Here is a 26,475-nt window from a genome sequence, read left to right as displayed (position 1 = left end):
GTACCAACAAATAATTCACAAACAGCAACAAACAAAATTCTTAAATTACAATGCAATACGGTCGTTCATGTAGATATAAAAGGAGGGCGAACACGATTATTGCCGAAAACTGCTATAAGAAATATGTATAAAAAGTATAGGAATTTTAAGAATTTGGCAGAAATACAAAAGAAGAGAGTTTGCATTGAAAGGAGTGTTGCAAAGGTAGATGATTATTCCTACAGCAACCGAAAGTGTAAATGCCAGCAATCTAATATAACATTGGAACAAAACATACAGACTGAACAAGCTACTATTATTATTAAAGAACAACAAACTCAGACAGAAAAAACAGTAGTGTGTAGCAGTGAACGTATGGTTCAAACTGAACATAGCGTAATAGCAATTAGTATAAAACAGTATACACAGACCACACAGACAGATAAAATAACTTTGTTTAGGAGTGAACAAATGATTCAAACTACTGTTATTACAAAACAACAAACAACACAGACAGATGAAATAGCTGTTGTTAACTGTGAAAAAATGGTCCAAACTGCTATTAGTTCCAAACAAGAAAGAACCCAAACAGATAAAATAGCTTTGTTTGCTAGTGAGCACTCAGTTCAAACAGATCAGACTGTAATTTTTTTAAAAAGTGAAATTACACAGACAGATGTAATCAAAGCTGTATCTGTCAATGAACACGCGACACAGACTAAATCGACAGTTTTTAAGTACAAAGAAAAAACGATCCAGACTGAACCCAATTCTGTACGGGTTAGTGAAAAGCTCATCCAAACTGAGCACACACTAATTATCCCTAATTACAGTGTTAGCGAAAAAATGATACAGACGGAAAAAGTAGCAATGAGAGTCTGTAAACGATATGTACAAACGGACAGAATCATTCAGAGCACATGTGAACTTAGTATACAGACTGACAAAATCACTGTGTCTCTAAATGAACAAATCGTACAAACAGACCAATCCTCTATGATTTCAAAAGAGCAAATCACACAAACTGAGGAAGTTGAGATCTCTGAAATAAAAGAATTGAAACAAAGTGAAGATGATGGGAATCAAAACTATGTTCAAGCAGAGGAAAGTTCAATTACACAATGTACACAAATCTGTCTGGATGATAAATTCATTTTTGGTTTAGAAGAGCAAATTAAAATTGAGCCATTTGAGATAAAAAACGAGGATACCAATTTGAGAATTTCAGAGAACTTTCCCATAAAAAATGAAAGAGCCGACATGAAAATTTACCAAAAAGACTTTGCAACATTGTCTGATGAGAACGATGATTGTGATATGTCTGACTGTTCTTTTCCATTGCAGTGTAGCATTGAATTAAGTAAAATAGATAATTGGAACACCAGTTTTACACAAGCAGAGAAAATTCCTTATTGTCATGAAGAAAAGGAAGCAAAGCACAATTACACAATTCAAAAGGTGGATGGCAGTGATGATGCAGTTCCACAAGAAACATTGTCCTGGTGTAATGTCCATGAATTGTTAAAAGAAGTCAAAGAAGGGTCACAATTACAGAAATTGACAGAGGAACAACATAACTTGCAATCAAATTTGGTGCTGATAAAGTCCACACACATTCCAAATACCGATCAAAATCCACCTATAGAATACACAATCAAAAATTATACACAGGCAGAGATGAGCTTGAATGGAAATAAACCATCTGAATTAAACTCCTTACATACATGTTCAAACAAGGAGAGCTTAGAAATTACACCAAAACCCAGTTTGTATGAAAAATTGGCGAGAACAGAAGATAATAATGAACCAAGTGCATGCTTTTCTATATTAAGCCCTACGAAAAAAGGTCAGAAATTTGAAATTACAGGAGAAGAAACAAATACTTTACAGTATTCTAGTATTCCATGTACTGATGAAGAACATTCTATGGAGCGTGTAATTCAAAGTGACATAAATACAGAAAGCTTGAACAATATTGACTCAACTGAATTAAACTCGGTTCATACATATATGAGTTCTAAGGAGGACTTACTAAGTCCATCAGAAAACTTGGAAACAAGAGAAGAAGTCAATAGCATTCATACTGAAATCTTCTCTTTCATAGACTCAACGAATTCTGTTCCAAATACCAATCTAGATCTATCCACAGATTGTATAACCAGCAATGACATAAACAGAGAAAAGTTCCTGAAAGCATATGACTCATCTGGATTACAGTCCTTCAATATGAATGCCAGCACTTCAGAAACTTTAGAATGCAAACTTAAACATAGTCCACAGGAAGACATAGAAATAGCAGAAGAAATCAATAATGTACAAAGTGCTTTCTCTTCTAGAATATGTTACATGGAAAAAGGACAGACACAAGAGGTAGTTACGGAACCAGAAAAATATACTTTACCGTCTAATTACATTTCAACTACCAATCTAGATCCAACCTTAGAAACACGTCAATTGTCTCAATTAAACCTCTCATATGTGACCCCTCCAGGGAGCTTAGAGATTAAACACAGCCCTTCAGAAAACTTGGAAAAAAAGGAAGAAGCCAATAATGTAGAAAATGCATTCCTATCTTGGTTAAGCTCTACGAACAAAGGCTATACACTATTTGCAGGTACAGAAGAAGAACAAAATAATTTACTGTATAATTCCACTCCATATGCTGATCAATATCCTGCTATAGAGTGTGTAATCAACAATGCCACAAATGGAGAAAAGTGTCTGAAGTCTACAGAGGACTTAGATTTGGAAATAAAAGAAGCAGTCAGTAATATGCATACTGCTTTCTCTTCTTTGATGGACTTAATGAATTGTACTGCAAATACCGATGAAGATCCTGTCATTGAGTGTGTACCCAAGAATGTCACAAATAATAAGGAAGGAACGCTCCTGAAGGCAAATGACCCGTCTCTATTAAAATACTTTGATACGTACGGGAGCACGTCAGAGGACTTGGAATTGGAAGTTGAAAAAACAGAAGAGGTTAATAATATTCAATGCACTTTCTTTTCTCTGATAGAATCAATGAAAAAAGGCCCATCACAACTTGCAGAAACTGAACCTGAAGAAAATGCCTTATTGTATAGTTGTGAACTGAATATTGATGAAAAGTCAACCAGTGAGTGTGTAACTAAAAGTTATGCGAGTGTAGAACAGAGCTTCACTGCAAATGAACCCTCTCCATTAATCACCTTACTTATGAATAACAGCCAGATGCTTGCTGTTACAGAAGAAGAAAATAGAACTTTACAATTTAATCACATTCCAAGTGCTGATCACGATCCTGACAGAGAGTGTGTTTTTAAAAGTGATCTACATACAGAGAGAAACATGAATACAAGTGACTCATCTGAACTTAACTCCTCCCTTACTGGTCTTAATTCTATGGAGGACTTACAGAGTATAACAGACAATCTGGACGCGAGAGAAGCAGTCAATAATATACAAACTGCATTCTCGTCGCTGATAGACTCGATGGGTTATGTCCCAAGTCCTGATCAAGATCCAGTGATAGAATGTATAACCAGCACTGACATAAATAAAGGAACGATCGTGAAGGCAAATGACCCATCCCTTTTGAAATACTTCGATACGTATGGAAGCACGTCGGAGGAAGACTTGGATTTGGAAGTAGAAAAAACCGAAGAGGTCAGCAATATACAATGCGCTTTCTTTTCGTTGATAGATTCCATGAAAAAAGGCCAAGCACAACCTCAGCCACCTAACTTGAAAAATTGTGATGATGATATGGTCTTAGAACAAATTAGTGAAAAAGATGTTCCACAATTTCTGAAACTGGCAGATGAAGGACACAATTTCCAGTCTAATGAAATGGCAATTGGAAAACCTGATGCTGAAACTAAGAACAGACAAAATAAATGTAAGAAATGTATTTTTTATTATTTTTAAATTGTTTTAAATAACTTAAAATACTGTATATTTCAAAATAGTGTAACGATAATATTCCAGATTTCAACAATATTATGATTTTTTCTTATTAATCATTTGCATTAATTTATTATTAAGCATTACATTAGTAAACGAATAAATTGTAATGTAAATTTATCATTCATATACAATTGAAACTTAAACAAATAATCCATTTCAGATTCTCGGCCATGTTCAGTAATATTAGGTTTAAAATATAAGCCATTATTACCCAGACAATTAAGAAATAGGAAGAGAAAAAGAGAACATGTGCAAAAGCAGGAAATTTCCATTGAATGTTTAAGGTTAGATTCCATGAGTACCCCAGTTAGCAATACTGACAGGAACAATCCAGAAGGAAACCAAAGTTCAGAAATGAAAATATCTAATGAGAAAAATTGCAATGATATAAATAGCTATTCAGTTCCATTCCAATCTATTGAAGAATCGAATAAACCAGATAAACTGGAGAACTGTGTTATTCAATCTGAACACCAGGTTTCTGATAGCTACCAAGAATCAGAAGTAACTCAGGAGAATTATACCCCAAAACAAACTGATGAATATGACGTGGTACAAGTTCTTACATTGCAACCTACGGATGAACGGAATAAAACAGATAATTTGGACAATAGTCATATGCCTTCTGAAGAGGCCTCTATCATCCAAAAAGATAAAGCAGCAACTCAGCAGAACCGTACTCTAAAAGAGAAAAATAAATGTGACGAATATGGGGTGACACAAGAGCTGAAGTCTAATGGCGTACAAGCTTTTACAGTAATGAAGGACACACGCATAAAATGTAAGGAATTTTTTTCTTTTCAAACCACATTACTATTTAAAAAAATATAAAGCTATTTTTACTTTTGACATTTTTGCCTGCTAATAACTTAAGTTGCTACATATTCCATATTGTAATTAATTTCTTTCTTTAAATTAAACCTATCATGAAGTAGATAGTCTATTTTTAAATTCAAAACTGTGTCCATTACATGCATCATAATTTAAGGAATAAATTTAGTTTGCCAAAACAAAAATTTGATTTTTTATCTCCAGCAACAATGTCATCTTCTTGTATACTTGTTTAACAATTGAGATTCTAAGTTTGAGGATATTTTTTATAGCATGTTCACGTAAATTCACATTACTTGTTGTCAATTCACACCTTACGTTTTTTTGAATAATTTTATATTTTGTTTCAGATTATAAACCATTAAAATGCAGGCCAGCCGCATCAAACGAGACCAAACAGATATCGAACCCTGAGCATTTAACAACGAAGTCTGCTGTAGATTGTCCCAAGAATTTAAAAGAACCTTTACAACATAAACGAACTAGAAGATCATCTAGCTCTCTACCACCTCCAGAAGAAACAAAATGTAATATAAACGTGTGGGATTATAGCACAAGATCACCCTTCAAAGTGACATTTAATGGAGATTACTCGGAGAATTTATTAGACTCAGAAGACACTCAGGACAAGAAAGCTGACAATGATTGGGTAACAAAATTTCCAAAATCGGAAGAATACAAATGTCTTGAAGATACTGGGGATTATGTGTCATCAAAGAATAGTACCAATGAAAGTAGTGACGCAGAATCAATTTTGAATATTGCATATAAAAGATCGGCTAGTAGCACCTCTTCAGGAACACGTATGTCAAAATCTTCATTAGACAATAAAAGTGGCTCACCCACCAAGACAGTTAGGAATAAATTAAATGGTAACATAGTCACTACACCACCACCACACATAGATCATAGGCCACGTTTAAAACCATTAAAATGCAGATCAGCCCCATCAAACATAACCAGGCAGAATTTAAATACAGAGCACCTGACAACAAAGTCTGGTTTAGAGTGTCATAAGAATGGAAATGCACCTTTAACGAAGCGAAATAGAAAATCGTCCAGCTCTTTGCCACCACATTCAGAGGAAACGTGTAAGATAAATGTGTGGGACTATTCCATGAGATCACCCTTCAAAGTGACATTTAATGGAGATTACAAGGACAATTTATTAAACTCAGAAGATACACAGGATAAAAAAGGTGATAATGATTGGGTGAGAAAATTACCCAAATCTGAAGAATACAAATGTCTTGAAGATACTGGGGATTATGAGACACCAAAGAATAGTACTAATGAAAGTAGCGACTCCTCAGAAATTTCTACGACAGAATCTTCTTTAGATGATTGGTGTGATTCAGGAATGAAGAAAGCCACTGCACAATTAATGATCTGTGACCAAAATGCTATGCAAGTTGAAAAACCTCAGTCTCGGCAGAATAGAGTTAAAAGAGATAACACACATATTAAGAATGGACAAAAACATAAGAGAGATGGTAAGCTAAAATTTTTCAAAACTGAAAATTCTTATTTGAAAGAAAAAAAAAAGATTACAGTTATATTGATATAATTACATCCTAAAGTTGGTTATTTTGTTAAGGGTGAAAATATAAAGAAGTACTTTTTTTTCTTATTTGCTAAAATACTAAAGTTTTTGAAAAAGAAAAAAGTATTAGTGTGGTTATTTGTATTGGGATTAAATTTAATCTGCACCACCCATATTCAGTGTTAAGATAATTTTGTACATAAATTGACATCAAACTTGCCTTTTATTCATAAAGCCATCTCTGGTGTTTTTAGAAAAAATCACCATTTATTTTATTGCTTTCACTTAGATAACCTGTGATATGAGGTTCACACCTAGACAGCCAACTTTTTTCTTGGCTATATTGCAAAATATTCTAATTCAACTTTCACTTTTTATGATTTGTAAGAGATGTGGCCAAAATCCCCATCCACCTTAAAATGTTGTTTATAAGTTAAAGAGGAAATTAGTTTAATATTTTAAGCAGGATATTCAGATACATACACATCACTTTCTGCTCTAAATTATGTTTTTATAACTTTTTTTTTGCATAATGCTATGTTTTGTTTTTCAGATCATAGGCCATGTTCAGTGCCATCGAGCCAGAATTCAAATACTGAGCATAAGAACGTAAAAGGGCCTTTAAAGAAACAAACTCGAAAATCATCTAGTTCTTTGCAACCTTCAACAGAATATTCCATAAACGTGTGGGACTACTTCCCAAAATCACCCTTCAAAGTGACCTTATCAAAGTCGGAAGATACACAGGACAAGAAAGAGGACAATGATTGGGTGAGAAAATTCCCAAAATCAGAAGAATACAAATGTTTAGAAGATACTGGGGATTATGAATCGCCAATGACAGACTCTGATGAACACAGTGATACAGAATCATCTCTTCTGAACATTCCACGTTTACATTCGGCCAGTGATTCCTCAGAATCTTGTACGACGGAATCTTCATCAAATCATAAATCTTGCTCATCGACTAAGTTGACAGGAAATGAACTATGTGACCCGTCGACAACTGCATTGCAATCAAGCCAAACACATGTGATACAAGCTTGGCTTGATAATGGAACAAACATCAAAACAAAATCTAGACGAAAGAGAAAGTTGGTAAAACAGGATGAATGTATAAAAGTTTTAACAGACAATGAATCGAAACATCTTGATGACATAACAATTGACGATTTTACTTCCACTGATTTTGACACTAAATTGATTCATGTTAAGCCTTGCCGTAGCGACATTAGTGAGAAGAAACACTATGACCATTCACATATCTTTACAACACATCCATTAACAAATACATCAACAAATGTAGGCGCCCGAATAGGATGTTCCTCAGCTCAAGAAGGGGCTCAATACGTGGGCGATTTATTAATTGAGGATATAACATCGTTCGAGGCGTCTGATACTACATTTGTAGATTTGAATCCTAGAGCCACAAATGTAGATAAAAGAGAACATAATAACATTGGTACACAGCAGGATGATGGTAAACAAAAATTAACACGAGGAAATGGTGTTTCTTTGTCAACGCTTCAAAATACTGTGAAAGTAAAGACATTAAGTCCACTGAATAATATCGGACCAAACTATTACAATAAAATTCAAAATAAAACAGTTATTATGTCACGACATGTTAGAAGGCCAATTAGCAAACAGCGAAATGTGGAAAGCTTGCTGAGAAAAAATGGTTCAGCACAAAACAATACGGAAAGGAATGTTGTTACAAGTGAGGAAAATTGAAGACATCATCATTCTCTAAATTAATTGTCTATAATAAACTTACTTGAAACATTTAATATTCTTTTACTTTACTGCTTTATCTTTATGTACATGAAAGTTTAAAGTTGAACTTTACATAACAATTCTTTACATTTACTGACAAGATCACCACATTTTAGTTTTTCTGCATTGACTAGCCCAATAACTGGGAGGAAATAGGGCTAAAAAAAAGGTAGTGAAATAACAGTGGAAAAAAGTATATACAAATAACAAATCGTAACAATTATGTAATTTATTATAAAAAACACCTATCTTGTGGATGTTTTGATAACAGCACACCTTCCTTTCCTTCGTGCGCCTAGATCTAGAACAGCCCAATCCTCCTCAGTTTCTTCAGGGTTAACATCTAATAGCTGAAAACCATCAAATATTGTTTAATGGAATAAATCTTTTCTTTGTCTATCAAATCAAAAGCTAAAATCAAACTCTTAGCCACATACACGGGTTATGGTTTGTTCATGGTTCAAGACAGGCCCAACTCTGAATCCTTTTTATTAGGAACAGAGCCCCAGAGGTCATGATCAAACCAGAATACAACCGATCAAGTGCATTTTTACAATAAAATTTAATTAAAGTTTGAAAACAATTCATTAATTACATAGGAAAAGAACAATTAGAATCAATTAAATTTTCCTTTTTCAGTTTTAAAACAATTTTTTTTTTAAATTTAAATAAACAGAAATTTCATGCAAACCGTTTGCTAGACCATTTGAAACAAGGGTGGATGGGTACTCACTATTTAGTCAATCTGCTGTGGATCGAAGCACTTTATTTTAGGGAATTCAACACTTTTTAAATTCTTTTCAGGATTGCACACTTCTTTGTGTCTCTCATCTACACGGAATCGACTTGTTCACTTCTAGACTCGATTGTCTCTACCCTCATTGTCGAGATCCTCTTTTATTTTTTAATCTAGCCTAATCATGAAATCTAAATCACAACATTGTCACTATGAAATAAATTGAAATGTGACATATGACAAATGAACAACTCCATCTACCACTTTTGCATCTCATTTCAAATTAATGTTATAATTTAATTGAAATTGTCATCAAGGCGTGTTCAGACATTTCACCATCTTCACTGGTTGGCTTTCACCATTTTCATTTGATGGTCTATGTCTCACTATAACAGAAAAAACCAAAAATGTAATCAAAATATGAAAAAATTCTTTAAATTTCAACTTTCTGAACACATGATTAATTAAAATATTTATTTTTTGTTTGAAACTTAGTTGAACCTTAAGTTATTCGTATTCTGACATTTCACCATTTTCATCGGTGTGTGTACCCTTTGAACATTTTTTCAGGTGGCGCATATATTGTCCTATCTTATTCTTTATATGAATTAAGTGTGGGACCAGGCTTTTTGTGTATTATTTTCTTCTTCAATGTTAAATTGCAAAAAATGAAGTTATTAATTTATTTTAGTTTGATCGTTTGTGATCAGTTTGTCTTGCCTATTCTCTCTGTTTTGGTTTGTCAAACAATCTAGGCATGTCCTAATATAATCTGTTCATTTGATCTACTAAGCCTCAAACTTAGCTTTTTGTCTCATATTTCTTGTTCACTTTTTAATTGTAGTAAATAAAGTAAATTTAAATTTACTCTTAGTTTGGTCATTATTGATCATTTTGGCCTCCCTATCTTATCTGTTTTGTTTGTCAGATGGTACAGGTGTTATCCTGGCCTGTTCATTTGATGAACTAAGTCTTGAGTAACAAATAAATTTGCAAATACATTTTAAAAACAATTTGATTCTTTCTGATCATTTTGATTTGCCAGCCCTTACTGTTCGGTCTGTACAAGAGTACCCATCGCTGATGATGGTGAAATGCCAAAACCTGTCATGGCTACCGACCCCATGGAGAAATGACTTAGTTTTATACTTGGTTTTTCTTTTAAAGTGACACACAGACCAATAAGTGAAATGCCAAAACTCCTTACCATGCAAACCCCATGGAGAAATTCATTGTTCATAGTTTCATCTTGATCTGCTTATTCTTGATTTTTTAATTATAAAAGATAGTGAAATGTCAGAACACGCCTCTTAAAATGAAGTTGAACTTGGCTTCTTGTTAGTATTTTCAACCTTGTTTTGCAATAAATGAAGATGACAATTTATCATGTGTTAGAACACTTTTCCATTTTTAGTGGTTGGCCTGTAGGTTATTTTATCATGTTACCATGACCCATGCATTTCCATCAGTGTAATGTAAAGTTCAAGTTTAAACTTTCATTTAAATAGCTGTAAATCAAGGATTAGAAAGGATTATAAGAAAAAGCAATTTTAAACAAATAATGTTATTTATTATTTTATAAAATTTACAATAGATTGAAAAACCTTATAACTATATATAACTTCATTTTTCGTTGTCAATATAAAAAGTCTTATGATTTTTAGCGATAGAAAATTTATTTTATTTATAAAAAAAAGAACTTTCCATGTACACTTGTTTACAATTTATTACAATATTAATCTCACAGAAGTAATGAACGTTTAAACTATTGAATAATTATAATATACATATTGCTCGCCTGCTGAATTAAACAGCAACAAAGTATAAACTAGAGAGTCTTGATGGAGCAATATGCTATTATTATTTTCTTGCCATTCGCAAATCACTATAAAATATTTGGTTCAAATAGTGTTACAGTAATAAGCGAATGCCCAAGAAATGCTCCCTACTCTAAAAAATAAATAAAGAATAGCGGAAAAGAAGAAAAAAAAAAATCTTTTCGTCTCATTCTGCCATTCTAGAAAATAATCTTGTTCTTAACTAAAAGAAAATTCATCGTTCTTCCCTCTCACCAAAATGACTATGACTTCATGTTGAGCATATACACTGTGGTATAAAACAAAAAAACAAAAACAAAAAATACAAAATCTGGCACTATTATACAGCGAAATCCTTTATCGTTTTATGTACAATATAACAAGTTGTTATAAATATTCTGGTTTGTTTTTTGTTTATAAAATTATTATTAGCTTTTTTTTTTAACGATTATTTAGCAAATGTACAGACTATAAAACAATTATGGTACTCAAGTTGAAAATAATAATAAAAAAAATTAAAGCATCATCATTCAGATGGTAAGCCAGCAATCACAACTTCCCTTACTTCTAGTCGGGATCGCGTTTAAATATTTTGTCATAACTAATTTTGAATTTCATTACTGCCCTTCACTTTCACTATCACTTTTATCTAAAATATAAATTAAATGAAATAGTTTTGGCAACAAAGTAAAATAATTATAGACAAATTATTTTACATTTTATTTTAATTACCTTTTTTGCCTGGGTAAGCGTGTCTCTTTAACCTATCGTAAAGATCTTCTTTATTACCGTAAATACTAGCATTGGATCTGGCTAAACTGTTCATCTTTCCATTGTGCATTCCTAAGAAAGAAAGGATTTTTTTAAAAGTTTAGTTAGTTTTTTTTTAAAGATAAAATTCTAGTTAGAAAAATCAAATCACCTTTCATGTAGGTTTCATTGTAAAAATTTGGCATCTCCCATCCATCCTCTTCATCATCATAGTAATGAGCATATGTAGAATGGTGCGATGGTGCGATTGATTCAGCATATGGGGCTGCCCCATAATAAAAGTTAACTTGAGATCCTGTGTGATCATTTGTTTGTGCAATGAGTTTCTTTGGTTCTTTTCTCCTCTCAGCTCTGTAATAAATGTTGCTTAAACTTGTGCGACAAGTGAAAAGAATAAGAAAAGGAAGAAGCGTACCTGGCACAAATCATCCATACAAATAGAGCAATAATGATCAGGAAAATCACAGTAGCTGCAATGCCTCCGGCAATGTAAGCGAATTCAGACTTTTCTTCGCAATGTGGTCCAATGAATGAACCGACGCATCTGCAAGATGGCGTGCCACGAGAATCTTTGACGCATGTGCCTTTGTTCTGGCAGAAGCCGTCACAGACATCACTGCAGACTTTTCCAGTTCCGTTGTATCCAGGCTTACAGTCACACTTGAAGTCATTTGTCTCTGGGATAAGTAGACAGTACGCATTTGGATCACAAAGCATTTCAGCTCCGTTCATCTCACATGGGTTCCAGCATTCACTCTTTGTTGTCTTTAAATACAAAGAAAAAAAAATAGCAAAAGTTCCAAATTACTAATTATTTTATTTAAACTTACAGCTCCAGTTCCTTTGGTACTAGTGTTAGGTGGACAAGGTAGGCAGGCAGTTTGCTGAGAAGATGGTTGGTAAGTTCCTTTCTTGCAAGTGACACAACTGTTCAGACTTGTGTTCAGGAAAGATCCTGGCTGGCAAACAGGTAAAGAGCATTCTTCAACGGTGGCTGCACCGGCTCTTGCAGTTGTTCTTCCTGTTGGACAGCTTTGACATGCTGCTTCTAAACCCTGCGTCCTGTATGTACCCCTTGGGCAAGGTTCACACTGTCCTTCAACTCCAAGCTGCATACCAGAGCTACATTCATCACGGCATTCCTAAAAAAAAATTATAATTTAATTAATTAAAATTACGCTATGATGTATTAATTCTTACATCTTGTGAAACAGCTTCTGTAGTTCTAGTAGTTTTTCCAAGACCACATAGAAGACACTTAAAGCTTCCCTCATTCGGCTGGTAAAATCCGTGTCCACAGCTTCTACACAAACCTGCCTCGTCATCATAGTATTTACCAGCTGGGCATCGCTCTTTACAATCGGCAGCAGATCTAGCACCAGGAGCGATAGTCACCCCCTGCCTTCCTGCAATGGCTGGGCAGACCGAACACTGTAGTTGACCTGCTTCGCTCTGGTATGTCCCAGTAGTGCAAGGTTTGCAACTTGAAGTTGCTTTATCATAGTATGTACCAACAGAGCACGCAACTAAAATCCAGATAAGATAAATATAGAAAAATGAGGAAATTCAAGGAAAAAGCTGTTATGAGAAAGGTAAAGTGGCTTACCGCATTTTGGTGCCATTACAACCTGTCCCATTGGGCAAGCGTAATCAGATGTCAGTGACAAAGATGCTGGATCTGGTACTGTGTTTGGCAAAATATCGTGTACATCAAGTTGATCCTCTTCTAAGATTAACTTTTCAAGTAGCCTTTGAACAGTTGACCTTTGGTTGGAGTTCAGATTTTCAACTGGATCACTACAAAAAAAAAAAAAAGTTAATACAATATAAACATTTTTAAAAATAAACAATATGAAACGTACTTGACTGCAGGGAATGAGATATGGACACTGTAGGTATCACTGGTCTGTCTTGTCGGCCTGCTCAGTTCGCCCAGATCTGTTGTTGATCTGGTATTTCTGTGATCACATTTAATTTCAATTACAAGATCTTTACATTCCCTCGTTCCATCCACAGAATAAGAGCAGAAGTTCCAATCTCTATTGACGAGGTTAATGGCAGATTTGACTTTTTGTCGCAGCACGCCTTGTCCTGCCTCGTTGCAAAGTACTGATGTTGGAAACTGCATGTTGACTTTGAAAACTCTCTGTGCAGGCTTAGCGGCTAAAATGGTCATTTGGTATTGTAAGTAAACTGGGAAGGGGGTAATAGTCTATGATCATTTTTTTTTACCTGAACAAGCTGGATAGACAAGAGGAAGTTGAGGGTTGTCAGTGGGCCTCCAGAATCCTTCAGCACCGCACGTGTAGAATTTCGGTACGGGCTGCGAGAAACTGAGTCCAGAGTTACAAGCGATCTCACAAACTTTGAACTGTCCTCCAGAACCCCAATCTTTGCATTGTTGAGTCCCTCCAACAGGATCAGCCAATTGTGGGCAAAATTCCGCTGAAAAAAAAAAGAAAGTTAAAACTCATTTTTATTTTTATCATATTTTTTGTATATAAATTTTCTTACATAGTAAATACACTCTAAATGAACAGGTAGCCGTGTTTCCTGCTTGATCAAAGGCGACATAGGCAATGTGGTATGTTCCCCAAAGTAAGGTTTGACCTGGTCTGTGCCCACTTCTTTCTTCAACCCTCGCGATTCCAACGTTATCTGAGAACCTCGGCTCATCCCATGTAACTACAGCCGTTCCATTTTTAGCAATGACCCAGAGGTCACCAGGACAGTGCTCAACTTTAGGCGGGACTTTATCAACTTGAAGCTGATCACAGTTTGGTCCTGTGTAACCGACGGGGCACGAGTGATGACTGCATTCGGACGGCACTCTCCTTTCAACACCTCCAGTTATGTCTTCATAACCTGACCAAGTAAGCACAAGGCCTTGGTACAAGACTGGTTCAGTCCTACAGTCTCTCACTTGTTTTTGTATTTCATTGGTAACGTCTAAAGCCCGTCCCCATACTTGAACTTTGCTCAAATGCCCTTGGAATCCTGATTCGGTATATGCCTTGACGTTATCTGGCCTAGGCTTTCCGAGAACAACCCAACCACTAAAACAAAATAAATAGTTGTTAATAAATAAATATATATGATATATTTACATAAATATTGGCATAAATACTTACAAATCAGGGAGTGATTTTCCCGCTCCATATCCATCAACTTTACTGGCGATTAGGCCTTCTGTGACCAATGTCAAAACACCTTCATGCCACACAATAGCGATATGATGCCATTGACCATCATTGATAGTTGCATATTCTTGGAATGCCAAGAAAACGTCTTGAAGTTCTGGGAACAAGGAAACAAGAACTCCACTGGAATGGGCCTGAACCAAGACCCTTCTTCCACTCGCAACATGACCAGACCTAATGAGTACAATAATTAGTGCACATATATTCAATTAGGTTTTGTATTATCAATTAAATATTTGGTGAACTTTAAGGGACTTGATAATAATTGATGGTTCCCAATTTAAAAACTTAAGCATTCTGAGCTTTTAGCTTAAGTTATCAGCTGAGCTTAAACAAATAAAATACGTGTATGTTTATTTTAACATAAAAATACATACGTGACACTGTATAAAGTAAAGAAGATTCCAGATTCATCCTTGTGTGCAAATTGTACCCACATAGCGATTGTCAGACTTGATTTACCAGTTAGAGGGAATGGTACTGAAAGAGCTGCACTGCTGTCAGAAGGTTCAGAGAATGAGAGGTCATAGTCGACTTGAATTGCTAAAAAAACATTGACTATAGTAATTGCAGCTATAGATTAAGCAATTAGAATAAAATAAAATGTGTACTTTTGCGACAATCGTCTCCTGTGAGGTTAAAAGGACACTGGCAATAGAATCTGTCTGTGAGATCAATACATGTTGCAGTTGGTGGACATGAATTTTCTTTGCAGTCGACGATATCTTCATCACAATTTTTACCTATAAAAAAATGGGTTTATGATTAAATTGTTTATATAAAAAGAAAAAATGAGATGATAACGAACCAGTGAATCCAGGAGGGCAGATGCAAGTGTAACCAGGGCCATCGTCAATGCAAGTGGCACCGTTTTCACAAACATTAGCCTCACAAGCATCCAGCTCGTATTGGCAACCAACACCACGGTAATCAGAAGGACAGGTACAGTTAAGACCTGAGCCAAAGTCTTGACATTTCCCTCCGTGCATACAAGGACTACCGACACATCGTTCAGGAGCAGTTTCACATTGTTTTCCATCAGTTCCAGAAGGACATCTGTAACAAAAGATAATGAAGTGAAATTCATTGAATTGATGGTTTCCAATAATCCATAAAATTAATCTTACACGCAAAAGAAGTCTTGGAAGAGGTCAATACATTTTGCATCATTCTGGCACGGCTTGGCATTGCAAGATCCTATGTCAGATTCACACCTGTGACCTGTCCATCCTGGTGGACATTCACACCTAAAGTTAGCAATACCATCTCTGCACACTCCTCCGTTAAGACAAGGTGATGATTCGCAATCGTTCACATTTTCCTAGAAGTATTGTTTTATTAATGTTTGTTTAAGGTTATATGCTCTAAAATATTTTTTTAAAAGATAATAACTTCGCATAGTTCTCCTTTATATCCATCATGGCACTTGCAAAAGAATTTGTTGTCCAGGTCAACACATTTTTCAGTGCCTTCAGAATTGCATGGGTCGATTTGGCATTCGTCAATTTCTGCTTCGCATTGGAGGCCAACAAAGCCAGGTCTGCATTTGCAGATGAAGCCGTCGAGCATGTCCATGCAAGTTCCGCCATTTTGGCATGGATTGGTGGAACAATCATCGACCAGATGCTGGCATTTCTTTCCTGTATAGCCAGGCTCGCAGCTGCAAGAGAAGCCATTCACAAGATCTGTACACATGCCTCCATTTTCACAAGGATTGTTTGCACAGTCATTGATGTTAATCTCGCATGATTCGCCTATAAAAGTTATAAGTTGGTGATTTGATTTTAATCTTTAAATTCGTCTAGTTTACCTGTCCATCCTGGGAAGCATACACATTGGTGTTTGAATAGTTTGTCTACGCAGATACCGTTTTGACAGGGTGAAGCTGCACAAAGATCTACTTTTTCTTGACACCTCTTTCCAGTAAAACCAGGTGGACATTCACATTTGAAATCATCTATAAGGTCGGTGCAATTGGCTCCAAGCAAGCAGGGTTTTTCCGCACAATCATCTATTTAAAAACAATGTTCATTAAATTGGTTGTTATGGATCAAAAAAATTTTTTTATAACTTACTTATATTAATTTCACAATGTTGGCCTTCCCAACCTGGAAGACATTCACATTTATACCGTCCTTGAAGTAATGCGGTACAAGAGGCATCATTCTTGCATGGGTTTCCATTTGCAGTGCAAGGATTTATAGTCACATCACAATTTGGCCCTGTGTAACCAGATCTGCACAAGCAGGTGTAATTGCTGAGTCCAGGCTCATCCTTACACATCGCCCTTTCTGGACACGTGTTGTTCCTACAGTCTGATCTTTCTTCCTGACAATTGATTCCTGTATAGCCTGGTTTACACTGGCACCTGTATCCCTGTGGCAGATCTTTGCATACTCCACCATTGAAACAGGGCGAGGAAGCACATTCATCGATATCATTTTCACATCGTCTTCCTGAAAAGCCAGCTGGGCAGAAGCACTGAACACTGTGACCCATTGGGACACAAAGTCCACCATGGAGACAGGAGTTTTCAGAGCACTGGATCGGGTGGCATTCTTCCCTTGCTGAAGCTCCAGGTCCTTTCGTGATCAAATTAGTAGCACATTCTGTGCATGAAGTCATTCCACTTCTTGGCTGATAAAAGTTCATAGGACAAAGAGCACATGGTGAAAGTCCAGTGTCAGAATATTGGCCAGGAGGACACTTAGCTGAAATTATAATTATCGTTTTAGAAACTTCCTAGATAATTACAAAAAAATATCAACGTACCTCTGCAGTAATCTTTTCCAGGTGCTGCAGGCTGATAAGTGTAAGTATTCGCTGGGCAAGCCTGACAATCTTTGTATCCTCCAGTTGGTGGTTCTGAAGTGTAGCTGTTTCTTGGGCACTCCAAACAAGGTACTAAGCCAGTTGGTGAGTAAGTCCCATAACCACAAACAGGAACACAATCATTTACACTCTTTGAGCCTATTAAAAAAAAATTGTTAAAATGTATTGTGACAAACATGACTTAAAAAATCTCTATTGACCTTCTTCTTTGGTGTATGTTCCTAGAGGGCATCTTAGGCAAGATCCTTGTCTGTCTCTATCCTGGTACATTCCTTTTGGACATGGTGTACATGTTTTCTGTTTAACCGCAGCAAATGTTCCCGCAGGGCAATGCACTAAATTCATAATAATTAGATTTATTCCATAAAATTTACATTGTGCAATAATAAATGCTTACAGCATCGAGGGACTTGGTTAGGATCCATGTTTAAGACTTCACCAATATTACATGTAAACCCACGGCTTATAGTGCTCTGTAAAGCTTTAAGTGGTGGACATTGGTTTCCGATTGAAGAGACGTTGAGAAGAGGATCGATCACTGCGCTTGCATAAGGCACTGAGAGATCAAAGATGAGGTTAAGAGTCGATCCACAAAGGTCATACAGTTGTGGCTGTTTCACGGCAGGAATGATGACAAGAGTAAAATCAACTTTGACAACATTGTCTTCTAGGAGTGTCGGAGAAGCAGTTATGAATGAGACATTCATGTTGACATTAACAGCAGAACATCTCTGACTGAGAATAGTATTGATTTGTCCGTAATATTGTGACATCAATTCTGTGTACTGGTTCAAACAGTTTTGTGCGACTGCTCCATTCGCTCTGTAGGTCATTGTTGCAATCACATTATAATCAGCTTGCTGTGTATCTGTAAATGTGTTATGTTTGTATGAAATGACGTCAGGTTAAAAATCAATTCTTTTCGTGGAAAAAAATTTACCTTCAGAGACACAGTCAGGAACGACAGAGGAAGGTGTCCAGGGACTCTTGCTCTGACAGCTGTATGTTTTAATTGGTTCTCCATCTGTAAACCTAAATCCTCGGTTGCAAGTAGCAATGCACTGAAGTCCTTTTTCACCAGGAAGGCAGTTGAGAGCTCCATTTGCTGGCGGTTTCAGTTCCCAATCAACACAGGACGTCGCTTGTACAGCAACCTAACATTGCACAACATTAAAATCTTGTTTTCAGAAGAAAGAAAAAAGTTCAAACCTGGAAATGACAAGTGGCTTTATTGTTATATTTGTCGGTAGCAATGACAGTGACGTTTTCAAAAGATCCGATAAGGATTGTAGCTTTGTCAGGTACAAATGTAACGGTGACATCTCCTGATGCATCAGACACATTCACTCGCCTTCTTGTTTCGTTGAAGTTGACTACATAGCTGTCCTGCCTGTCAACAAGCTCGATTACATAGCTCTGAGGGCAGCTAAGAAGTGGTGGAGTGTCATCTGAAACAATAATGTGTATTTTGTATTTTGGAATGCTGAATTTTTTTTAAAGAATGTAGAATATAACTAACCAGTTACAGTGATGTTGATTTCACAAATGGCCACATTGCCGTCAAAATCGTATGCTACATATTTAACAGCCATGTCTTTAAATGTAGTCAATGGAGTTTTGAAACCAGGTGGTTTGATTTCAAGTCTTGCAATGGATCCGCTGTTGTCAAGAGCCACAGGTTCAGTCAGATTCACGGGTTCGATACCATTGGGTCCTCGTTTAACAATTATTGGGTGAGATGGACAGTTTTGGAAAACTGGTGGTTCATTATCTGCAAATTTGTTTCAGTTAGTAGTTTTTTTTCCATTTATTTAAATGGTTTTGTTTTCTTACCAACACAAGGTGAATAACCATAGTCAAAACCCAATAATGGTTCTGTCTTTGGTTCTTCACAACCCATGAGTTCAAATTTCAAACAAGCATTGTCCATGTAGCTTACTATCCCCAGAATGACAAATCGGGCTGAGACGTATTTTGGTAGGGTGATCATAGCAAGTTCTCCATAATTGCCAGGCTCTCTCATTGTCAAATTGAAGTTAGGGAAGTAAACGACATAATTATCATTTTCAGCTTGTTTATAAAAGAATCTTATTTCAGTAGGCCGTCCAACTATATCGTTTGTCACGACACCTTTAACTAAGATAGCCTAAAAACATAAAAGTAAATTAGTTAGAATAATATCGAATTTATTCAATTACAAATATTATGTACTTACTTTAACTCTGAAAACTTGTCCAAGATCAACGCTGACATAGGTGAAGGTTTCTTGCTTTCCGCACCATCCTGTGACTGAATTTAGACGGATGTTCCTCGCTTCATAATTAGGCCTTTCAGATGTTGAATTAATAGCAGAATCTGGGATTCGCCCTGATGCAAGACCCAGGGGTTTAACGACTGCACATTCTGGCTCACGGACACAAGAAATGGGTCTCGGGTTGATCAAGATATATCCAGGCTTGTTACATCCAAACTGAACTTCTGAGCCCTTAAAACCATTAAAAAATGTAAATTAAACTAAGTATTTCTAATAAATATACATTGATGTATGTAATAATTTACTTGTTCGTAACTGCTTGCTACTTGATATCCATCAATTGGTCGACCAGGATCTTGACAGACAGGCCCCTCGCATCTTAAATCGCCAAAGTCCCAGACTCCATTAGCTTGGCAACGTACGACATTGTCATGTTTGTCAGTCTGTCCGGCAAGTTTGAAAGTGTCCTGGCAGCCGAAGAAAAACGAAGACTGGTACCTTGTGTCCTTGTATAAACCGTATTCAGCACCGGGTGTTGGGCCTGGAATACCACAGTCAACCCTCGGACATCCCGGTGAAGCACCTGACAGCCAATAATCTGGGAAACCCTGAAAATTGATATTTAATATTATTTCACAGTTAGGAAATTTTAATTTAAGCAATTAATGACGTTAATTACAGGTTTTGGATCGTAGACACACTGACGGAATCCTGAAGATGCAGTTCTTCTCAAATGCCTTCCTTGATTGTTGCACTGAACTGTTACATTTTCTTTGAAAGGGATGAGTTTAGATTCTTTATTTAAACGAACTATTGACAATCCCTCATTTTTGTTGTCCCCAAGTGATACACATTGAGCATCTTTAAAGAAATTATAAAAATTAAGAATATTTCCAAGTAAAATATAATTTTTAAGATTTACATTGACAAATTGGAACAGTTCCATTCCATGCGCCTCCTGAAGTACAGAGGAGTGATGCAGAGCCGACCATGACATAGCCAAAGTTACACTGGAAGTTTGCGAGGTCACCAAAGTGGTACTGTTCTTTAGACGAGAGCAAAAGGCCATTGTCAGGTTTTTCAAGTGGTGGGCACATGACGGGTACGCATGTCTTGTTCCTCTGGAATATATCACCATCCCTTTCTCCAGTTTCGGAATTGTCAATAGTAAACCCAGCAGTTCCATTTTGCATATAGAGCTCATATCCGACATTGCAAACACATGAAAATGTGCCAGGACTGTTGATGCATTTTTGGTCACAGCCGCCATTGTTGGCATTGCATTCATTGACATCGACACATTCGAGTCTAGTGCATCCCATGACCTCCAAACGAAGACAAGGTGCAATGGCGTAATCTTGAACCTTGAATTTAATGAATTGCGCTTCTATTGGCACTGGGAGATTAAGGACAGAGAGGCTTGGGCTCAGAATTCTGAATTCAACAGGAGTACCATCTGGATTTGTGTAATCTCTCATGACATCAGTTAAGTTATTAGTGTACTAAAAAGTAAACAGTTAATATTTTGATAATTATTAAATTTTAAAAGGATAATATTTACCTGTATTCTTATAGCTGAAGTAAAAGCAACAGTGCCATCAGGCCTAGGTGTACTCTGAGTTCTAAATCCACGGATAACTGTTGGAGCTTTAAGATCGATGGTAACCCAATTAGCACCAGGCTCAATGCTATTTCCACACCATCCTTGTCTGCTGTTGAGTCTGATCATCTGCAAAAACACAAGTGTTTTTTATCACTGAGTTTAAAAAAAAAGTACAATATACTTACATCTTTGGAATAGCCAGATTCGACACCAGAGACAGTTATTGATTCATCAGGGATTCCTCCAGTTGTAAGTCCCAGGTCACCTACAGGCCTGCATTCCATACTTCCCACAAATCCTGATCTGCACTTACAATGGAAGCTACCAGCAGTATTCACACATTCCGTTGATGCTTGGTCGCATTGACTAGTTGCACACTCATTGACATCTTTAATGAATAAAATAAGTTAATTATGTTTTTAATTTAAATTACAAATGACTACCGCTTACCTTCACATCTTGGTAAATTAAGGAATTCTTGTTCTGGCCCACATTTAATTACACTCGATCCTAATAATTTGAAACCTTTGTGGCATTGGATTTTTCCTTCATCTCCATAGAAATATTTCCTAGTTGGGTCAAGAATGAACCCATTTGAGATTTCTGGCAACGTAGGACAGAGCGATCTCGAGCAAGTCGGAACATCGCTAGACCAAGTGCCGTTGCTCATGCAGAGAATGACAGGCTGTCCAGATCTAGTGTATCCGGGCTCACATTCAAATCTGATGATGGTTCCGTAGCTCCGTCCTCCTCCGTTCAACACCGTCGCTATCCCGTGAGGAACTTCTGGGAGTGGTGCACACTGGGATGCTGGAATAATTTAAAGGATGAGTGGTGTCCTTTTGATTTTTATTGAATTATATAAATACCTAAACATGTTGGCAGTCTTTCCCACCTTCCATCGGACAAACAGGACACCCTTTCAACTGGTAGACCAGATGGGAAAGCAAAACCGGCATAACATTGGTACATGGCTTCACCTCTGTATGTTACATTTGTGGATCCAATTGAGAAACCATTGTCAATTTGTGGAACTGGTCCGCAATATACCTCTGCATAATTAAAAAAAAAAAAATTATATATATAAAGAATAACCCTAAGGTGTGTCAAATTAATTAAAATTTGAAATTTTCTTTTTTATAGACTTTTAGGGGCTGAACTTTTAAAAAAGTTGAACAATTTGCTGAATCAAACATTTCTTTTTTTGTAGAAATAGATTCACGATTTAAAAATGACAGTGTTCTTAAATTTGGCAGGGTTGCAAAAATTACCTTGGCATTTTGGTATATAAGAGGTTGACCAGTTGCCACCAGGCATGCAGTCGGTGTTAATCCTGTTCTTTCCTGTGGCGAACTCCTGGCCGATGGGACATGTGAAAACGACGGATGTGCCGAAGGCTGTTTCTCTGCTTGAAGCCAGAGCACCTTCGCCGGGCCGCAGAGTCGGGCAGTCGGCGGAAAAGGTCGCATGCCATCCTTTCGCGTTATGCAAAGCATCCGTCGTAAATCTGACGAGCATGTCACCGCTGGATGCAGTCAGTGTGATTTTTGGAATCTGATTTCCAGTGAATCCATTGCCAGGATGGAGTCGGAGGCCGCTCGTGCTCACGCCGTCGTAAACCTGTACGGTATCAGATGTATGGACTGTCATCGAGTCGAACCTGAGCGAGATCGGAGCTTTGTTAGGGCTGCGGATCCTCAAAAGGCAATCTTGATTGCTCGGGTAGTTGGAAAGGCCGAAAGCCGGAGATGCTAATGTTCCATTGTGAGCTACAATCGTCGCCCTGCAACCTAGTAATTACAAAATTGTATAAAACACCAACTTGCTTCAACCGTTTCATAAGATGTGGAAAAAACTGAAAGTATATTCGGTACCTTGAGAATAACGAATTTTGAATCCTCGCCGAGAATCGCCTAAGCTAGTTTTGAAATAAAGGTAAAGTTGATTTCCGGTGGACATGAGAAGTTTTGGGTTCGTATCCATTTTGCCTGTCAGTCTTGCTACGGGCCTGCTCTTAGGAGAATCACCATCTCTGACTAGAATGTAATCCCTCCCAGTCTCCAAGTCGATATCATCAATCTGAAAGCAAATGTGCAAAATGTAAATTTTTCTTTAAGTAAAAGATCAATTTTTAAGCATACCTCTAAAGTGATAATTCTTCCTGGTTGTGCTGTAATGATGTAAAGGCATTCCAAACCGCCTGGGTATTTTCTTGGATAGGAAGGAGACGTAATCGGCTGAGGGGATGTAGTAGCTCTCAGATTACCACCACAAAGCTGCGGTTCTGTTTTCCAAGATGCCCTGAATCCTTTCTTTTCCACTGAAGCGTCTGTACTAAATTTGATAATCATGAAGTTCGAAGCGGACACGAAAGACATATTTCCGATTTCAGGCCTTCCGGACAAAGTAGCCAGATTGACGGATTTCTCTTCGGTCCTTCCTCCTACCAAAATCTGTACCGTGTCGAAAGATTTTTCCGTATCGAATTCTTGAAACTGAAGGAGGATGTTGTGTCCGTGTGGCCCTTCGAGCGTCCATTTGCAGTTGGATAAAGATTCGTACTTTTGGGGGTAGTTGGGACTCTCGACGACGTCTCCGGAACTGGCCATGTAGAAGTTGCAGTTGCTGGGGCAGTCGATTTCGTCGGACCAGTCGTCGCAGTCATTCTGTTTGTCGCATTTGAACGCGGCGTTGATGCATTTGCCGTTGGAGCAATGGAACGAACCCGACGGACAAGCGTTGGCACGGCAAAGGAACGGAAGGAGCGACTCGCACGTTTCCAGCTCCCAGGATTGGTGTTCGTCCGTTAAAGAGACGTCGACGCATTCACCCCTGACGGAATCCGGCTGGTCGATGGACCAGAATCCGGCGTATTGCGAAACAAGGACTCCAGCGGCCGACTCCAGCGTATTCGTACGGAGGTCGTCGAGGGACGCCAATCCGAGCCAGTAATGCTGGGTTCTGTGATCCCCCGGGCCGACGTTCTTCATCGCCAAATTGGCCGTAAAATTATTTTCGCCGTACGATTCGACAAGCACGAGGTCGCTGCCATACCTGAAACGAAAAACAAAAACAACTTTTTAGTATTTTCTCAATTACATTTTTTATCAAGATAGAAATACATCGAACAGCGTAATAAATTTATCTAGTTAAATTATTTCCTGGGAGATGATGATATTATCAAGTCGATCTCAGGTCCTCCTGTTATTACTATTAATCAGGAATCAAACGTGCTACTTCGGTTCAACGGTTCAAGGAAGTCCGTAGCTCAAGATATTAATTAGTCGTTTTATCAATGAGTAAATTCACGTAGGAAACATCCACTGATTTAACAAAAATAATTAAAGCTAACATTGACTTGAGATGTACCAAACAATGCTACGACAAAAATTTATAAAAATCTGAAGGGCCATTGTTTTCTAACAACCCTATGCCATAATGAGGGAAAAATATTTGAATTTGAAATTAATGACCACAAGAAGAATCCTAGGCAAATGTTGAGGGCTAAAACCAGAAATGGCCTACTGGACGTATAAGACCCAAAAGAACCTATCGATCATTAATCTGGTAGACCAAAGCTCAACAAAAAGTAGCTTCTCAAACATTAGGCAGCATACAAAGACTAGCAAACCTATGTATCACAGGGGCAATGAGAACAACCCCTACAAGTGCATTAGAAACTCTGCTAACAAGGAGAGGCTAGGAAAAGATCATTTAGGCTCCAAAAACAATAAAATTGGATAGGAACTAAACAATTCGGGCATACTACCAAAATTAACAAAATTATATACCCAATCTTAGAAATGGGGATTGACTATATGATCAAGGGACTATAAAGGAGAGAAGGATACGGGAGAGGATCAGTTACAATGATATGGTATACTGATGGCTCCAAAACAAAAGAAGGAACAAGTACAAGTCCAAAACATGAGTAATCAAACTCATTAGGAAAGTTCACTTCGGTCTTTCAAGCAGAAATACATGCCATCAATGCTTGTACCCTGGAAAATCTTAAAAGAGGTTTCACTGGCAAAAAAATCCTCATAAGATATGATAGCCAAGCAACTATTAACGAGAAAGCAGACAGACTGTTCAGAGGGGGATCTGCAAGACATACATAAGCCCCGAACCTATTCTTGGGATAACAAAGGAGAAGTGGATAAACTCTATGGGCGCTAAACACAGTAAACTTATGATGAAACAACCCTCACCAAGACTGGCAAAATCGCTGCTGCAATTGGATAGGGCTAAACTCAGAGGAGTGATAGGACTACTAACCGGTCACAGTCATCTGAGAAAACATCTACACAACATAGCCATATATCACGATGATCCCATCTGCATTATGTAATGAGGAGGAGGAAACAGCCACCCATATCATCTTCGAATGCGAAACAACAGCGACAGTCAATGACCTGATACTTCTAAGGAGAAAGATTGAGTCCATTGCACTAAACTAATGAACTAGGAAGGTACAATAAGCCAGAAGGCTGCAGTGCCTGGGGACCACAAACCCCGCTTCCTGGTATCCTTATTACAAATACCATACCAATATTTGAAATTTATTTAATAACTATTAAAAATAATAAGCATAATGCAATAAGCTCAATAATGAGCATAAGAGCATAATGGAAACTATGTTCTTTACAAGGTCGATGTTGGCCGGAAAGGCCATGGGAACTCCGGCAGTACCTATTTAGAGTGGGCTAAGAAAGTAATTAGCATTGGGACCGGGTTGACATTTTCTTCAGTTGACGTCATGCTCCCATTGTCTGGGTGACAATCCGTGGTGATGCTGCCTTGACAATATGTGACATACGCATGACCCGCTTGCTTCTTAGTTTTGGACCTAAACCCCATTTTAAATATCGTCTTGTTCAATTCACGTTAGCCCTGTTGAGTGAAACTCTCCGTAACGATAAAGCGCTTCCACCTTACGGTTTACCAGAGTAATTAGAATTTGACAGATACCCTCGGATAATCACGCGAGACCGTTCACCCCGGTCCTACGGACTTGAGCTCGATCCTTGTTTAAAAACATTTTAGACGTACGATTTTATAAATTATAATTATGATTATAATTTAAAAAAAATATTTCCATGTTCTGACCTTCCTCTCGGACAGGCCGCACAACATCCTGATTATTTGGGTCCGCTATCTTCGCCGTTTTCTTAATTTTTCCCTT

The 26,475-nt window shown here is 37.2% G+C and overlaps 2 protein-coding genes and 1 long non-coding RNA gene across 5 annotated transcripts in view; 1 reads left to right on the top strand and 2 right to left on the bottom strand.

Moving 5' to 3' along the window:
- The first annotated feature begins 570 nt into the window (after positions 1-570).
- Positions 571-8,209, top strand: LOC106674395. Its single transcript, XM_014407063.2, has 4 exons — positions 571-3,859; positions 4,088-4,708; positions 5,109-6,251; positions 6,855-8,209. Exons 1-4 carry the CDS (start codon positions 826-828, stop codon positions 8,033-8,035), a joined length of 5,979 nt encoding a protein of 1,992 aa, XP_014262549.1. The 5' UTR covers positions 571-825; the 3' UTR covers positions 8,036-8,209.
- Positions 8,210-8,291: 82 nt separating this feature from the next.
- Positions 8,292-10,314, bottom strand: LOC112127605. 3 transcript variants are annotated; one of them, XR_002910648.1, is made up of 3 exons: positions 10,021-10,314; positions 8,811-9,199; positions 8,292-8,427 (listed from the first exon to the last, which is right to left on the bottom strand). It is a non-coding gene; the product is annotated as an uncharacterized LOC112127605 (long non-coding RNA). The 3 variants fall into 3 exon arrangements; XR_002910649.1 differs by having other exon boundaries at positions 8,811-9,004; positions 9,075-10,296; XR_002910647.1 differs by having other exon boundaries at positions 8,811-10,282.
- Positions 10,315-11,077: 763 nt separating this feature from the next.
- The window catches only part of LOC106660774 (sushi, von Willebrand factor type A, EGF and pentraxin domain-containing protein 1), a 61,947-nt gene continuing 46,549 nt past the window's right edge, over positions 11,078-26,475 (bottom strand). The window contains exons 4-39 of the mRNA XM_014383686.2: positions 23,432-24,344; positions 23,165-23,369; positions 22,562-23,080; positions 22,160-22,342; positions 21,741-22,100; positions 21,476-21,678; positions 21,249-21,416; positions 20,610-21,189; positions 20,367-20,548; positions 19,993-20,295; positions 19,649-19,918; positions 19,267-19,579; positions 18,953-19,204; positions 18,643-18,881; positions 18,374-18,587; positions 17,831-18,301; positions 17,634-17,768; positions 17,374-17,571; positions 16,677-17,312; positions 16,412-16,612; positions 15,994-16,355; positions 15,729-15,922; positions 15,410-15,657; positions 15,213-15,344; positions 14,979-15,144; positions 14,533-14,775; positions 13,916-14,457; positions 13,634-13,846; positions 13,264-13,564; positions 13,008-13,198; positions 12,602-12,927; positions 12,232-12,543; positions 11,817-12,166; positions 11,553-11,752; positions 11,363-11,473; positions 11,078-11,279 (exon numbers count right to left, since the gene is read on the bottom strand). Of these exons, the coding sequence (XP_014239172.1) occupies positions 11,248-11,279; positions 11,363-11,473; positions 11,553-11,752; positions 11,817-12,166; positions 12,232-12,543; positions 12,602-12,927; positions 13,008-13,198; positions 13,264-13,564; positions 13,634-13,846; positions 13,916-14,457; positions 14,533-14,775; positions 14,979-15,144; positions 15,213-15,344; positions 15,410-15,657; positions 15,729-15,922; positions 15,994-16,355; positions 16,412-16,612; positions 16,677-17,312; positions 17,374-17,571; positions 17,634-17,768; positions 17,831-18,301; positions 18,374-18,587; positions 18,643-18,881; positions 18,953-19,204; positions 19,267-19,579; positions 19,649-19,918; positions 19,993-20,295; positions 20,367-20,548; positions 20,610-21,189; positions 21,249-21,416; positions 21,476-21,678; positions 21,741-22,100; positions 22,160-22,342; positions 22,562-23,080; positions 23,165-23,369; positions 23,432-24,344 (10,468 nt within the window). The 3' untranslated portion in view covers positions 11,078-11,247. The remainder of the gene's footprint in view (positions 11,280-11,362; positions 11,474-11,552; positions 11,753-11,816; positions 12,167-12,231; positions 12,544-12,601; positions 12,928-13,007; positions 13,199-13,263; positions 13,565-13,633; positions 13,847-13,915; positions 14,458-14,532; positions 14,776-14,978; positions 15,145-15,212; positions 15,345-15,409; positions 15,658-15,728; positions 15,923-15,993; positions 16,356-16,411; positions 16,613-16,676; positions 17,313-17,373; positions 17,572-17,633; positions 17,769-17,830; positions 18,302-18,373; positions 18,588-18,642; positions 18,882-18,952; positions 19,205-19,266; positions 19,580-19,648; positions 19,919-19,992; positions 20,296-20,366; positions 20,549-20,609; positions 21,190-21,248; positions 21,417-21,475; positions 21,679-21,740; positions 22,101-22,159; positions 22,343-22,561; positions 23,081-23,164; positions 23,370-23,431; positions 24,345-26,475) is intronic.

The sequence above is a fragment of the Cimex lectularius genome, unplaced genomic scaffold, assembly GCF_000648675.2.
Source record: "Cimex lectularius strain Harlan isolate CLEC.00 unplaced genomic scaffold, Clec_2.1 scaffold269, whole genome shotgun sequence".
Classification (NCBI taxonomy): domain Eukaryota; kingdom Metazoa; phylum Arthropoda; class Insecta; order Hemiptera; family Cimicidae; genus Cimex; species Cimex lectularius.
Note: the sequence above shows the minus strand (reverse complement) of the source record. Positions and strands in the feature narration are given on the sequence as shown.

Excerpts from the sequence above, each read along its gene's own strand:
- LOC106674395 (XM_014407063.2), top strand. The coding sequence starts at position 826 with ATGATACAGACGGAAAAAGTAGCAATGAGAGTCTGTAAACGATATGTA. Across the intron at positions 3,860-4,087 it reads TAAGAACAGACAAAATAAAT|ATTCTCGGCCATGTTCAGTA; the intron begins GTAAGAAATGTA and ends AATCCATTTCAG. Across the intron at positions 4,709-5,108 it reads GAAGGACACACGCATAAAAT|ATTATAAACCATTAAAATGC; the intron begins GTAAGGAATTTT and ends ATTTTGTTTCAG.